Source organism: Tachypleus tridentatus, chromosome 8, assembly GCF_004210375.1.
Source record: "Tachypleus tridentatus isolate NWPU-2018 chromosome 8, ASM421037v1, whole genome shotgun sequence".
In the NCBI taxonomy this organism is placed as follows: Eukaryota; Metazoa; Arthropoda; class Merostomata; order Xiphosura; family Limulidae; genus Tachypleus; species Tachypleus tridentatus.
Window position 1 is genome coordinate 48,546,969 of NC_134832.1, and position 17,576 is coordinate 48,564,544.

Here is a 17,576-nt window from a genome sequence, read left to right on the forward strand (position 1 = left end):
TGCTTTGTGCTATAAAACACTAAATCTTCTGTACCTGTAGTGCAGACAGCCAAGCTGCTTTGTGCTATAAAACACTAAATCTTCTGTACCTGTAGTGCAGACAGCCTAGCTGCTTTGTGCTATAAAACACTAAATCTTCTATACCTGTAGTGCAGACAGCCAAGCTGCTTTGTGCTATAAAACACTAAATCTTCTGTACCTGTAGTGCAGACAGCCAAGCTGCTTTGTGCTATAAAACACTAAATCTTCTGTACCTGTAGTGCAGACAGCCAAGCTGCTTTGTGCTATAAAACACTAAATCTTCTATACCTGTAGTGCAGACAGCCAAGCTGCTTTGTGCTATAAAACACTAAATCTTCTATACCTGTAGTGCAGACAGCCAAGCTGCTTTGTGCTATAAAACACTAAATCTTCTATACCTGTAGTGCAGACAGCCAAGCTGCTTTGTGCTATAAAACACTAAATCTTCTATACTTGTAGTGCAGACAGCCAAGCTGCTTTGTGCTATAAAACACGAAATCTTCTATACCTATAGTGCAGACAGCCAAGCTGCTTTGTGCTATAAAACACGAAATCTTCTATACCTGTAGTGCAGACAGCCAAGCTGCTTTGTGCCATAAAACACTAAATCTTCTGTACCTGTAGTGCAGACAGCCTAGCTGCTTTGTGCCATAAAACACTAAATCTTCTATACCTGTAGTGCAGACAGCCTAGCTGCTTTGTGCCATAAAACACTAAATCTTCTATACCTGTAGTGCAGACAGCCAAGCTGCTTTGTGCCATAAAACACGAAATCTTCTATACCTATAATACAGACAGCAAGCTGCTTTGTGCTATAAAACACTAAATCTTCTATACCTGTAGTTCAGATAGTCTAGCTCTTTTGTGCTATAAAACACTAAATCTTCTATACCTGTAGTTCAGATAGTCTAGCTCTTTTGTGCTATAAAACACTAAATCTTCTATACCTGTAGTGCAGACAGTCTAGCTGCTTTGTGCCATAAAACACTAAATCTTCTATACCTGTAGTGCAGACAGCCAAACTGCTTTGTGCTATAAAACACTAAATTTTCTATACCTGCAGTGCAGACAGCCTAGCTGCTTTGTGCCATAAAACACTAAATCTTCTATACCTGTAGTTCAGATAGTCTAGCTCCTTTGTGCTATAAAACACTAAATCTTTTATACCTGTAGTGCAGACAGTCTAGCTGCTTTGTGCCATAAAACACTAAATCTTCTATACCTGTAGTGCAGACAGCCAAACTGCTTTGTGCTATAAAACACTAAATCTTTTATACCTGTAGTGCAGACAGTCTAGCTGCTTTGTGCCATAAAACACTAAATCTTCTATACCTGTAGTGCAGACAGCCAAACTGCTTTGTGCCATAAAACACTAAATCTTCTATACCTGTGGTGCAGACAGTCTAGCTGCTTTGTGCCATAAAACACTAAATCTTCTATACCTGTAGTGCAGACAGCCAAACTGCTTTGTGCCATAAAACACTAAATCTTCTATACCTGCAATGCAGACAGCCTAGCTGCTTTGTGTCATAAAACACTAAATCAACCAAACAATCAATCAAAAACAGATTGTTATTATTGGAACATGTTTGGTTATATATCACTCCCAGTGTAACAGGCTAGAATTCCATCCTGCAAGAAATGCTTTCCATTGTATATGTAACATGATATGTTGAATATAGTTTTTTGTGTGTGTGTGTTTAAACAAAACTATGAGTTTAATGCCAAACATTTTATTTGTGGAGGAAAAAACACATATATTTTGAATTGAGAAAGATGTATATTTAGTAATAATACAAATACAGGGTGAAAGTGTGGTTCTTGAGGAAAGTGGTTATAGTCAAAGTAGTAATTTGTATTGAAGTAACGAATATTTATCTTCCAATTATATGTGTGCAAACCACGTTGAGACACTTGATGACCAGTGAGAATTGTAAGATTCATAGTAATTGTTTGTTGGTATCTGTCTTGATCGTATGTGTTGCAACTGTAATTTGATAATTTGGCACTAGGTTAAAAATTACAAAGATGAATACGTGGATGTTCTTAACCTTGAAACTGCAAGTTTTTCAGATTAAAACTGCTGTGAAAAATATACTTTAGCATGTATGATGTCTCAAGGTTTTCAGAAAATTTTAACAAGTTTGTTCTGTGGTAATCGAATCTCTTCATTGAACTTTAACCTTCATACGTGAAGATCACCTTCCATCTTTGTTAGAAGGTTGTTTGTTTTTGGAATATTGAGAGGAGAATCGTGTTTCTAATTAATTTCTCAGATGTGTGATTTTATTTAACTTTTAAACTTCTTTGTTATAAAACTTGATATAAAAGGATATCTTTCATAAGATATCTATGGTATAAAAGGTGGATAAAAGGGCTGAAAGAAGAATGATGTGATCAGTGCTAGAGTTTGAAAGAGTGACGAATCATGTTTGTTGCAAATTTATGTAAAAGTTATTACAATTAAAAACTTGCTATCCTAAGTAATGCATATTAACAAAAAAAATCGTACCATGTAACAATAATAGAAATATTTTGGCACCTAAATGCTAATAACAAGTTGTGCGTGTGGGGGTAAGTATTTTATAATTTGTATATTAATTGGTATAGTAATTCATAAGTTTGGATGGTACATGTAGACTAAAAGTTTCATATTAAAAGAAATGATCTCATGATACACTGATTTCTGTTTTTTATAGATTACTTGGAGAGTTTTTTTCATTGTGATTTCTGCATAATCTATTTTTTATGCTTGTACATGTTGTTGTCGTTGTATAATAACTGGTCTGTTAACATTTAGGACATGTCTGTAGTGATTTAAGCCATGGCCCTTTTTCTTGTGCCTGTTATGGTAATCTGAGGTAGCTGGTTTGTAGGAAAAAGTTTGGGGCTTATCTGTTGTACTTTAATCTTGGTGAAGTTGATATGATTCAGTTTTCAGATTTGTGATAGTGAAGAACTTTGTGTGAAATATATTATTGATTTGGTTGTTGTAAAGTATTGTGTCTGAACAGCAATCCCTGTGTTTCATAGATTCATTTTTACATTAATACACATTGTTAGTATTTTCTAAGATTTTTCACAGGTATCTGTGGTTCATTTTTGTAAAAATGGTTTTCTGATATTTATTTGAGGTTTATATATATATATATATGTATATTTGTTTCTAATAATTGGTTTTTTAGAACAATTTTAATTATGTAGTATATCAATTGATTATAAATTCAAGTGTAACGTCGCGTGTTTCTATCATGAGATGTAGAATCGTATCCTTGAAGATAATAGTCATAAAAATAATTAACGTGTACTTTAGTCAGCCGAGGAGTTAGTTGCTGAGTGATGCAAGTTTTTGAATATAAAAAAATGTTTTCCGTTGTGGATGTTATTGTCTGGCTATTTCCAAAACAAAATTCATTTGTTGACCAATTTTACTGGGTTGTTCAGAAATGCACACTTGAATGTCGAGTTATTTCATTCATAAAATTACATTTTATACTCATTGTCATTGTAAAATCAATAAATTTCATTTTGTTTTTGTTGTTGTTTTTTTACTTTGAAATATTTAATAAAATGTCAGCCATTATAACCACCAGTTATGTTCTTTGTTTCATCAGCCATTATAACTACCAGTTATGTTCTTTGTTTCATCAGCCATTATAACTACCAGTTATGTTTGTTTCATCAGCCATTATAACTACCAGTTATGTTTGTTTCATCAGCCATTATAACTACCAGTTGTGTTCTTTGTTTCACCAGCCATTATAACTACCAGTTGTGTTCTTTGTTTCACCAGCCATTATAACTACCAGTTGTGTTCTTTGTTTCACCAGCCATTATAACTACCAGTTATGTTTGTTTCATCAGCCATTATAACTACCAGTTGTGTTCTTTGTTTCACCAGCCATTATAACTACCAGTTGGGTTCTTTGTTTCATCAGCCATTATAACTACCAGTTGTTTTCTTTGTTTCATCAGCCATTATAACATAACTAACATAATGTTTGTTTTATTTACTTCTGTGTGGTGACGATTTTGTTGCATGATACTGAAAATCATACTCTGTAGTTTAAGTTTATACTCCATATATCAGTAAAAGTGATTTTAACTGTTATAATCTTGGATATAGTTTTCCAGGGTAAAACCTCTAACATTGAAAAATGTGTACATTTTTAGTAAATGTTCGATCTTATTTCATAAGAAATCTGTTACCATCGTATTTCATACACGTAATATGTAAATATTTTTGTTCAGTCTTAAACAGGTAAAGCTTATAAAAGTTGTAGCTTTAAATAGAAAGAATATACAGTACCAATGCTTTATGGTGTGCTGGCTTTAACCCTTGGACTGTGACTGCTTGAGAAAAGTGCAGAAGTTTTGCAAGATATAACCTGTATGGTTAATCAGCACTCAGTAGGTTAATTTTTATGGTATTTTATGCAAAATTGTTCTTGGAGTATTTGTTAACGGACATTCAGATTCATTCTGGTAAAACTGCATTACTATTTTATCCAAGTGATTTGAAACAGATAAAAATTTATCCATTGTTTTGGGTCTGTACATTTTTAATGTGATAAAACTCAACACTTTAATACACTAATTCTATAATAATCTACAAAGACAAAAAAGAAATGTATATTTGTTCTTTACTTTTGAAGTTGTAAAATTAGGATTATTTGAAGTGTACAATAAATTATTGGAAGTCACCTTAAAATAGTTTGGTTGCATAGAAAGAAAGGAAAATATTTTATAATAAAGAAATTTTTTTAATTTAGGTATCATATTAATAGTTATATGTTACACCTAAGTTGAATGTAATATAAGTGTGAATATGAATCTGAGGACTTGTTTTAACTGGAAATTATGTCGTGTCAAGGCTTTTTTGAAATGTTTTGTGGACTAAAATATTTTTGGTTGTATTTCTCTGTATGAAATTAGAGTGAATGAAAATAGCATTCAGAGTTGACATAAGGAAATACTAACAATAATATTTGTAGGATGCAGTTGACTGTACTAAAGCAAAGAAAACTGTATTGATGGTCTTATCTAATACTGTATTTTGAACTGTATTAATGGTATTATCTAATACTGTATTTTAGACTGTATTAATGGTATTATCTAATACTGTATTTTTGAATTTTATGTGAAATTTTTGTTTTCAGACAGGAGGGTTGCATATAAAACATATAAATTTTTTAAATGGTTTATTTCCTGTTTATGTTTATCTTGTTTTGTTTGTTTGAATACTGAGCTTCAGGTAGATGTATATCTCCATACATTCTTGTTTCTTGACCTGGAAAATGAACAAAGAATTTTTTCCTGAAGTATGAATCACAGTTCCACACTACATGCTCCAGATTTCTCTAGCAGCTGTGAAAAATGTGTTGAAAACATTAGCACAAGTTCAGGAAACAACATTAAATTTTTGATATGTGCAAGTGTAAACAATTCAAACATTCATTAAAGTTAATGTTTGTGTAATAATTTCTGGCAGAGTTACTAATTTCAAGTTATTACATGAAGTTCTACACGTTGGTTTAGTGTCTATAATATATTATTCAATGCGTGTAATGTGAAAAGCATAATTATGAATCGAATAAACAGATTTTAATGTTGAAGGAATTCTTTTAGAGAAATGAATGTATAAGGTTATGTTAACTCATTGATAAGTGTTCAATGGAGTTATTTCATTGTATGCAGACAAGTGCAGAACAATGTCTTGCAGCTCATATTCTTAATGACTCTTCTGTAGACATATAGGACATGGTGATTTCACTGGTTTTGATTGTGACAGCTTCTTTGAATGTTTTTATCCATAGAAGGTGATTTTGCTGGTTGTGGTAATGATTTATTTGCAGACAGACTTTTACGGGAAGTACTGTTTGTGTCTGTGGTGGTATTTTATGTAATCATACAGATATACTGTTTGTGTCTGTGGTGTTATTTTATGTAATCATACAGATATACTGTTTGTGTCTGTGGTGTTATTTTTTGTAATCATACAGATATACTGTTTGTGTCTGGTGGTATTTTATGTAATCATACAGATATACTGTTTGTGTCTGGTGGTATTTTTTGTAATCATACAGATATACTGTTTGTGTCTGGTGGTATTTTATGTAATCATACAGATATACTGTTTGTGTCTGTAGTGTTATTTTTTGTAATCATACAGATATACTGTTTGTGTCTGTGGTGTTATTTTTTGTAATCATACAGATATACTGTTTGTGTCTGTGGTGGTATTTTTTGTAATCATACAGATATACTGTAAACGTTCACGTTGCTTGTAGTTGTTCTCACATCCCACGTGCTTTTTGGATAATGAATGTTTTCATTTATGCAGTTTTGTATCATTAATGGTTTTGTTTTAAGTAGTTACGTTGCTGGTGTCATGGCTACGGTAAGATCTCTGAAGTGTACCTAATGTTTGTTTGATTGCTGTTAGGTTTTGTATCACACTAAGTTTTACTGAAGACAGTATCTGTAGAATGTGATTTCTATATTTTCTTAAATAATATTCCCAAATTTTTGTTTCTGAACTATTTCAATGTAACCTTTATATTTCCTTTGAGTAGGCCCAGCGTGGTCAGGTGGGGTAAGGGTGCTGGACTCGCATTTTGAAGACCGTAGTTTTAAATTCTCATCCCATCAAACATGCCCACCCTTTTAGTCATGGGGACTTTATAATGTATGATCAATCCCAGTAGTAATTGGTAAAAGAGTAGCCTAAGAGTTGGCAGTGGGTGGTGATGACTGCCTTCCCTCTAGCCTTACACTGCTAAATTAGGGACGGCTGGTGCAGAAAGCACTTGTGTAGCTTTGTCCAAAATTAAGAAAACAGATATGTTTACTGTGTGGTTTATTCTGAAGGTACATGATTTTAATAATAAAACAGATAAATTAATATAAAAGAAACAACTACAATGGATGTGAACTTTAAAACAAACAAATTTTTTGAGCAAGTTCTCCTAATAGATGTGCACGCTTGATGTTGAAAGCTGGTGCTTTAAGGAACGTCCTCGATTTATAGAAGTCATGTTTTTCTTCATAATCAGGACCAATCTTAATATTGCTAAGGACAGAAAACATTGCTAGGAAAGTTAGCTAATCTCTTGTATCACCTTCAATACTAATTTTTAACCATTTGAATAAAAATTTAAATTGAATATTTATAAGAGGGAAACAGTGTTAAAGTAATATAAACATATTATTTAGTGATTGATAATTGCAAAGACACTTCTATTAGTTTTTAGGAACAAATAATAGGTTTAAAATACTGCTAGTATTTTATTTTTACAGTTGTATGTGCTAGTGTAAGTATATGAAAATGTTGTGGAATGAACTTGTGTGTTTTGTGATTTTATATGTTTCCACTACTATAAACAACTGCAGAGTAAGATGTGATATTTAAAATCTGCTATTGTTCATTTGAAAGTGACTGAAACTTCAGTTGTCATTTGTGATTTTTCCAGGGGATTTCATTCTAGGATTCTAGATCACATGCTGTTAAGTCATTACACTCTGATATTTTATACATCTTGAAATAAGATGGTTATTGAACACCACATACATCTTGGTCAGGATGTATGAAAATGAAGGTAGTTTATGATGAAACAGTCTTGTTTGGCTTTTAGTTTAAAGTATTCAGTTGCTCTGCTGTCATGAACGGAACTCTCTTTCCAAATTCAGTACATAATACATGTAATTTATATTCTCCTCAAATCAAGCTGGAGTGCAAATGATATACTTCATTCATATAAATCATGAATTATCTTTGTTTATATAAACATCAATTAATTTTAACAAATTTTTCCTGAAATTTCAGTTGTCAATCTTCTTTCAAGTGTTTAAGTAACAAGCAAACATCACTAAACTGTCTTAACTTGTTTGTTTTATTATTTTTTTGCTGTACCCTACAAGAGAATACAGCAGTTTATCTGAAGGTATTTGCTTATCATTCTTTCTTTAGCAACCATATGGAGAAGCATTACAGTTGATCATTACTAGAATATTACTATTTTGTGATGACGAGAAACCCACTTGAAGTAGAACTGTATTCTAAAGTCAGGTAGTTGGAGTATTAAGTAAAGTACAGTCTGGGAATGACTGGTGATGTGGATGTACTACAGGATTCGACAAAATATTAGTGTGTCCAAACACGTGTTCCACTGTCAATAATTCTCTTCCTCACATTTTTAAATTATTGTTAACCTACCTATTATTATATTACCTTATTGTGGTTTATTTTCAGGTGATCAACATCCCAGTTAGTAGCAAGGACAGCCATTCGTTTGGTTTTACTGTTTCAAACACAGAGAATGATAATCCTCAAGGAAGCTTTGAATGCATTCAGCAGAAGAAATCAAGGTATATTTATTTATAAATAATAAGTAAAAGATGTGCATTGATAACTAAAGACTATGGTATGTAGTACTACACAGCAACGGTTTTTAAACTGTGGATCACAGCCAATGGTGGGCTACAAGAGGGATTGGGGTGTGTTGGAGAGAAAAGTGCAGCATAAATATATTCTTATTTTAAAAGTATTTGTAAAGTGCTGATCTTAAAATAATTTTGAACAAACAAAACTTACAAATGCTACTAGACTTCGTTGAAGTATATTACAATAACTCCTGCTCCAGTTAAGAACAGATTCTAGAACATTGTCCAACAGCTTAGGTAGGTTATTGGTTGAGGAAGTTTGGAAACCTTGGCTGTACTGTTTCTTTTTTCATTGTATTTATTGGTCAGTAATTTGGACAGAATAGAGTGTTGTTCATGTTCCCATGCATCTTTCAAGTCTGTGATCGTTTACTTTATAATCCTATATGTGTAGTCTCTGAGGCAGCTTTTGCATGTCATCTTGGAATGGCTGGTGAGAACCTCACTTTTTCCATTTTTTTCTTTTACTAGATCAGCCACATCAGAGGATCATTTTGATCAACCACTCCTCAGCTCATTTCCACAAACTAGAGTTTGTGAGATTTTGGAGGATCTATCCTATTGCATTTATCTCAGCTTCCATTTTTAACAGAAAGAACAGCAAGTTATGACATGCTCAGTTACATGACAGACACAGTTATGCCTTGTCCCCCACACTTGTAAGATCAGTATACTTTGGCTTATCACCACCAGGAGGATTGTTTTGATTTTCATTGGACCTGTGGGGGTCTAGTTTAAAACCTATGATCACTTTAAACAGATCAGTTATCTTGGATCCATCTTACTGTCACGATTGTCCTGAGGTACTTCAACCCAACTTTTGTCTGAAGTCTCTCAATGTTTCCCTCAGAAATTTGAGGATGAGTTGGGAAATTTGCTGTTGTACACCTCAGTCAGATTGTCTTCTTCAGTTCTTCCTTTGATTTCCTGGCTGATTTGTTTGAAGGTGTTTGTTTACAGTCTAAGAGGATTACAGCTCTTCATCCCATGTCATTTGCTAGAGTTCCAGAGGTGTTAGAATCCTGAATTGATACAGCCCATTTACATTCTTTATCATCATTGGCTTTTTGCCATTCTGGTGCTGATTTGGAAGTATTAACCAGTAGTGTTTCCCTTCCCCCTACTTCAATTTTCAGGTTTATTGGTTACCACAACAGTGACCGTCCATATTCTCGAGGATCCATGGGTACTTCGTGTTCTGGATTCATGGTTGATCATTTCATTTGTATCATCACCTCCAGCAGATCCACATTGAGTGGAACTCCATTTCCAAGCCAAAAGAGAGTTGTTAGTCAAAAAGGCAGTAGGGTAGGTCATCCCATTCTTCTAGGATTTTATTCCCATTTATTCATTGTACCCAAGAAGATAGGAGATTGGCATCCAATCATCGACCTGTCTTGACTCAAACAATTTTTAGGTCCTCCTCACTTTACAATGGAATCTTTTCTCAAATTATGATGGCATTTTGCACCAGGTCTCTGGATGACCAAGTTCATTGTTAATGACACATACCTCTATATTCCTATGGCAATATCTTCCTGGAGGTTTTTCATTTTTGGCCACAAGGACGAGGTGCTACAGTTTCAGCTCTTGCTTTTGGTCTTGTTTCAGGACCTTATGTTTTCTGCAGAGTTGTTTTTTTTTGTCACCTGCATTCCCTGGGCCTGTACCCACATCATTATATGGACAACTGGCTTCATCCTGCCAGTCAGCAGGACAATGCTCAGATTTTCCCTTCAGATGCCACCAAAATGGGCTTCTTTATCAGACAAGGGAAATCTGTTTTGTTACCAATGTGATATTTCATTCATTCGGTCCCTGAATGTTATTCCCAGATGTTAGTAGAAGTTTTACTAGCTTCCACAGGACCCTACTTATAATTCTGTTCAAATTTGACACAAAGCTGTTTGGTTGAGGGAGTACATTGCCCTTCTCTTTGATCAGTGTTGGTTTCATCTATTCTTCATGGAAGGTGGTTCACTATCTCCTCATAATTCTAAACGTGAAGTAGTTCTGCTCTAGGTTCTTTGTTAAGCACAGGTGCCATGTCCTATCCTTAATTCCAGGGCCAAGCAGAATGCTCCTTGTCTGCATGGTTGGGAAGTAAAAATGAATGTTCATAATTTTGGACTGTGAGTTCTGGAGTATGGCATACGTAAACCCATCATTTAGAGCCTGGTGTGTTGTCTGTTGGACTTTTTTAGGTGCAGGAGAAAGGTTGTCCTCTTAGGTATTGCTTACTCTCTTGTTGTGATTGCAGTGATACAAAATGCATCACTTATGGCTACATGCTGGGATCCAATAGCTCTAGCCACCAACGTAGAGTTACCATAATTCCCTTAATGGAAACCAAGTTGTGTAACCATGGATATCTGGTTGGGGCTGGCTTTTACTAATGATTACTTGTATTCTATTCCATCTTTGATATAAGAGCTAAGTTCAAGGTGAAGAGAATACCTGTTCTGGATGTTTTGTGGTTTCCCCCACTTGTACCAGTTTTTACCTTGGTACACTCCTGTTCTATACAAATTTTTTCTGCATGTATCATGTCTGCATGGCCTCTTTACCTTCTCAGTGTGCAATTCTAGCTATGTTGTCAATGGATGGTAAGTGTGTTTTGGAAGTTAACGTTTTCCTAAACAGAAAATGTGTTTCCAGTAATACTTACCTCTGTATACAAATACAAAAAATGCACTTTAAAACTATAATTATTTATCTTTTAATGTCATATTGATATTTTTGTGTACTTTGTTTTTTATGGATGTCAAGAAAGTAACTTAACGTGAATGCCTATTTGGATTTGTTTAATAGTCTGGTTGAAGGAAATTTTATTTTCATATTTAAAACTGAGATTAAGAATATACATTTAAATTGAAATAAAGGAATTAATAGATTATCCCTAGTTCTCTACATTTAGAGACACTGGAGAATTCCCAGTTTGAGTCCTGGATTGAAATGGAATCAGAAATAGATCACATTTGTGTATTATTGTTGAGTCATGAAAACATTCCATGTTGTAGCATCCTTTCAAGTAATTTACAGTTAAACAGTTTGAAACAACTGTACAAATGTTGGAACAATTTTTACAACTGTGTAGTAGCTGTATTAACTCTAGATTTACAAGTGATTTTCATATGGACCAATAAGATTTGTTATACATCTTTTGAATCTATTTGTGCATCAAATTGTTGATTACAGAAACCCTGAAAAGCGACACGTGCACGCAAAAAGTTTAGATAAGTTTACGTTGCTTACAGGAAACTTGTATGTGTTATTAATTTACTTATACAGAGACTTCCTGTTTCAGTAATTTTCATTTGATATGTAAATGTGTGTGAGAGATGGAAATATCTCAACTTGTTTCCATATGTTGTATATGATAGCCATATATCTTTCTAACTCTGTACATTGCTGATAAAAACCAGGTAGAAAGTGTTAGGCTTCTAAGATTTCCACATAGCAGTTAGGTGTTCACAGACAAATGCTGTTTTCATTTGTGAAACAAAACACCTGGGCAGTGTTGGTATAAACTGTTGTCTGATCAGTATTTGATCCTGAAAGAGTTTTACAGCTAATATTATGAATAATTCAATAATTGTTGTTGTTTTTTTAACCTGATTTATACTTTGACTTCATGGTTAAATTCATTAAAAAATTGATTGAATATCATGTTCTGGAAATTTCTAGAAAAATGTTTTTGTGAATATATAATGAAGTTTCAATTTCAAATAAATGTTTATATATATTTCAAGCATAAAACTTATTAACTTAAATATTTTATCAAAGTAAAAACATTTCTACATCCTTTAAACAAAGCACTTAGCCTGTTGTGTAATACAGTAAACACAATATTATAGCACTTACAAGTTTTAATAATTTCCTAGGTCTTTAGAATCCCTGGGGAGCATGCTACATAAGATGCAAATTCATGCCACGGAAGACAGCTATGAAAAAACAAAACATAAAATGGCTTTTGCTGAACAACAAAACAAGAAAAACTGGTAAGTTTTGTTAATATGTAGTCTATAAAGTTAATAAAGGACTTCACAAGGTCATCATCATCTATCTGGTTCATCATTAGAAAGGTGGACTTCATAAGGTCATCATCTATCTGGTTCATCATTAGAAAGGTAAATGGATTAATTCAATATTTTATATAATCATTTCTCACGAGGTCATCATCTATCTGGTTCATCATTAGAAAGGTAAATGGATTAATTCAATATTTTATATAATCATTTCTCACGAGGTCATCATCTATCTGGTTCATCATTAGAAAGGTAAATGGATTAATTCAATATTTTATATAATAATTTTTCACAAGGTCATCATCTATCTGGTTCATCATTAGAAAGGTAAATGGATTAATTCAATATTTTATATAATAATTTTTCACAAGGTCATCATCTATCTGGTTCATCATTAGAAAGGTAAATGGATTAATTCAATATTTTATATAATAATTTTTCACAAGGTCATCATCTATCTGGTTCATCATTAGAAAGGTAAATGGATTAATTCAATATTTTATATAATCATTTCTCACGAGGTCATCATCTATCTGGTTCATCATTAGAAAGGTAAATGGATTAATTCAATATTTTATATAATCATTTCTCACGAGGTCATCATCTATCTGGTTCATCATTAGAAAGGTAAATGGATTAATTCAATATTTTATATAATAATTTTTCACAAGGTCATCATCTATCTGGTTCATCATTAGAAAGGTAAATGGATTAATTCAATATTTTATATAATAATTTTTCACAAGGTCATCATCTATCTGGTTCATCATTAGAAAGGTAAATGGATTAATTCAGTATTTTATATAATAATTTTTCACAAGGTCATCATCTATCTGGTTCATCATTAGAAAGGTAAATGGATTAATTCAATATTTTATATAATAATTTTTCACAAGGTCATCATCTATCTGGTTCATCATTAGAAAGGTAAATGGATTAATTCAATATTTTATATAATAATTTTTCACAAGGTCATCATCTATCTGGTTCATCATTAGAAAGGTAAATGGATTAATTCAATATTTTATATAATAATTTTTCACAAGGTCATCATCTATCTGGTTCATCATTAGAAAGGTAAATGGATTAATTCAATATTTTATATAATAAATTTTCACAAGGTCATCATCTATCTGGTTCATCATTAGAAAGGTAAATGGATTAATTCAATATTTTATATAATAATTTTTCACAAGGTCATCATCTATCTGGTTCATCATTAGAAAGGTAAATGGATTAATTCAATATTTTATATAATAATTTTTCACAAGGTCATCATCTATCTGGTTCATCATTAGAAAGGTAAATGGATTAATTCAATATTTTATATAATAATTTTTCACAAGGTCATCATCTATCTGGTTCATCATTAGAAAGGTAAATGGATTAATTCAATATTTTATATAATAATTTTTCACAAGGTCATCATCTATCTGGTTCATCATTAGAAAGGTAAATGGATTAATTCAATATTTTATATAATAATTTTTAATAAGGTCATCTATCTGGTTCATCATTAGAAAGGTAAATGGATTAATTCAATATTTTATATAATAATTTTTCACAAGGTCATCATCTATCTGGTTCATCATTAGAAAGGTAAATGGATTAATTCAATATTTTATATAATAATTTTTCACAAGGTCATCATCTATCTGGTTCATCATTAGAAAGGTAAATGGATTAATTCAATATTTTATATAATAATTTTTCACAAGGTCATCATCTATCTGATTCATCATTAGAAAGGTAAATGGATTAATTCAATATTTTATATAATAATTTTTAATAAGGTCATCTATCTGGTTCATCATTAGAAAGGTAAATGGATTAATTCAGTATTTTATATAATAATTTTTCGTAAGGTCATCATCTATCTGGTTCATCATTAGAAAGGTAAATGGATTAATTCAATATTTTATATAATAATTTTTCGTAAGGTCATCATCTATCTGGTTCATCATTAGAAAGGTAAATGGATTAATTCAATATTTTATATAATAATTTTTCACAAGGTCATCATCTATCTGGTTCATCATTAGAAAGGTAAATGGATTAATTCAATATTTTATATAATAATTTTTCACAAGGTCATCATCTATCTGGTTCATCATTAGAAAGGTAAATGGATTAATTCAATATTTTATATAATAATTTTTCACAAGGTCATCATCTATCTGGTTCATCATTAGAAAGGTAAATGGATTAATTCAATATTTTATATAATAAATTTTCACAAGGTCATCATCTATCTGGTTCATCATTAGAAAGGTAAATGGATTAATTCAATATTTTATATAATAATTTTTCACAAGGTCATCATCTATCTGGTTCATCATTAGAAAGGTAAATGGATTAATTCAATATTTTATATAATAATTTTTCACAAGGTCATCATCTATCTGGTTCATCATTAGAAAGGTAAATGGATTAATTCAATATTTTATATAATAAATTTTCACAAGGTCATCATCTATCTGGTTCATCATTAGAAAGGTAAATGGATTAATTCAATATTTTATATAATAATTTTTCACAAGGTCATCATCTATCTGGTTCATCATTAGAAAGGTAAATGGATTAATTCAATATTTTATATAATAATTTTTCACAAGGTCATCATCTATCTGGTTCATCATTAGAAAGGTAAATGGATTAATTCAGTATTTTATATAATAATTTTTCACAAGGTCATCATCTATCTGGTTCATCATTAGAAAGGTAAATGGATTAATTCAATATTTTATATAATAATTTTTCACAAGGTCATCATCTATCTGGTTCATCATTAGAAAGGTAAATGGATTAATTCAATATTTTATATAATAATTTTTAATAAGGTCATCTATCTGGTTCATCATTAGAAAGGTAAATGGATTAATTCAATATTTTATATAATAATTTTTCACAAGGTCATCATCTATCTGGTTCATCATTAGAAAGGTAAATGGATTAATTCAATATTTTATATAATAATTTTTCACAAGGTCATCATCTATCTGGTTCATCATTAGAAAGGTAAATGGATTAATTCAATATTTTATATAATAATTTTTCACAAGGTCATCATCTATCTGATTCATCATTAGAAAGGTAAATGGATTAATTCAATATTTTATATAATAATTTTTAATAAGGTCATCTATCTGGTTCATCATTAGAAAGGTAAATGGATTAATTCAGTATTTTATATAATAATTTTTCGTAAGGTCATCATCTATCTGGTTCATCATTAGAAAGGTAAATGGATTAATTCAATATTTTATATAATAATTTTTCACAAGGTCATCATCTATCTGGTTCATCATTAGAAAGGTAAATGGATTAATTCAATATTTTATATAATAATTTTTCACAAGGTCATCATCTATCTGGTTCATCATTAGAAAGGTAAATGGATTAATTCAATATTTTATATAATAATTTTTCACAAGGTCATCATCTATCTGGTTCATCATTAGAAAGGTAAATGGATTAATTCAATATTTTATATAATAATTTTTTCACAAGGTCATCATCTATCTGGTTCATCATTAGAAAGGTAAATGGATTAATTCAATATTTTATATAATAATTTTTCACAAGGTCATCATCTATCTGGTTCATCATTAGAAAGGTAAATGGATTAATTCAGTATTTTATATAATAATTTTTAATAAGGTCATCTATCTGGTTCATCATTAGAAAGGTAAATGGATTAATTCGATATTTTATATAATCATTTCTCAGGAGGTCATCATCTATCTGGTTCATCATAAGAAAGGTAAATGGATTAATTCAGTATTTTTTGTAATTGTTGATAATTAAATTAACATAAATTTACAAATTTATAAATGTAATTAAAGCTGATGGAGAATGAAGTATCTCATTATTTGTATGTATTTAAAGCTAATGGAGAATGAAGTATCTCATTATTTGTATGTGAGAAGTTAATATTTATGAATATATACCAGTCTTTCTTGTAGGTATTGGTAGTACAAACATCTTTAACTCAAGTATAACTTCAAATAATAATTTTTTTTTACAGTTTTAGCATTTAAATAGCTTGTAAATATGTCATAAAAACATTACATCAACTACATATTAAATTAAAAATGTTATGCTTGTCACATGGGAGAAGCTGTGTAGAATCTAAGATAAATTTTCTGTCATAGGTAATTAAGGTTCAACAATTCTGATGTTCACAGAAGTTAAACTTGCATGAGTTAGCATGGATCAGACGTGGCCTGTTGGTTAGTGTGTTGAACTGTGAATCTGAAATTTGGGGCTCTTAAGTGCATTATAAGAGTAGTCATATTCCAACACCTAAAGTTATTTGTGTGGGCTGTTCTACTTTTATTATAGTTTGTTAGCTCAAAATTATTGATGGCTAGTGCAAATAATCCTTGTTTTGTATGGATATCTGAAATGAACAAACATGAATAAATTACCACCATAAAAATCACAACATATACTTTCTTAGAAATATCAGTGGCTTTTCCTTATGTATAAACTATGTAGCAAGAATAAATCTAACCATCACTATCAATATCCTTAAATATTTTTTTGAGGTTGTTGTCTTGTAAAAGACATTTATTGATAGGAAGTGCATAGCTGAGAGTGAGTCTTAAATGCTGGCTTTGTTTTACTTTCTCAAGTCCTGTTGTATTAAATCAAATAATATGAACGTCTGTTGTGGTTATTTTCATTCTATTTGTTTTCTCATCTGCCATTTGTATTTCACCATGTTAATGTTTTATTTTGTAGTATGGCAAAGTTAGGCAGTCACTTCCAAATTATAGCTACACTTTGTGATGTGTTCTTTTGTTTCAAGGCATTAATTCAGGTTTTTTATAACTTGTTATTTCACTAAACATGTTTTGTTTTGTTTTAATATTTATACAGCACAAAAGTGATCAAAGCTGCTGGTCCTGATGTAGGTAAGTAAAATATTTCTTAGAGGGTGTAAGTGTTTGTGATTCTTGAGTGAGTATTAAAATTGTGACTGTAGTTGCACAGGCCACATGCCTGGAATAACCATTATCTCACACTTGCACAACCTTATTATGTAATGTCCTGAAACAACTGTCTGTCACATAAACATCA

The 17,576-nt window shown here is 31.2% G+C and overlaps 1 protein-coding gene across 3 annotated transcripts in view; it reads left to right on the forward strand.

Moving 5' to 3' along the window:
• LOC143222352 (RNA polymerase II elongation factor ELL-like) overlaps window positions 1-17,576 on the forward strand; it is a 63,766-nt gene that overhangs the window by 26,016 nt on the left and 20,174 nt on the right. For 2 of the 3 annotated variants that reach the window (XM_076448784.1, XM_076448782.1), the window contains exons 3-5: window positions 8,273-8,388; window positions 12,348-12,464; window positions 17,376-17,410. In XM_076448784.1, the coding sequence (XP_076304899.1) occupies window positions 12,370-12,464; window positions 17,376-17,410 (130 nt within the window). In that variant the 5' untranslated portion in view covers window positions 8,273-8,388; window positions 12,348-12,369. Of the gene's footprint in view, window positions 1-2,373; window positions 2,596-8,272; window positions 8,389-12,347; window positions 12,465-17,375; window positions 17,411-17,576 lie in introns of those variants that run through there. The other variant, XM_076448783.1, reaches the window with a different exon arrangement.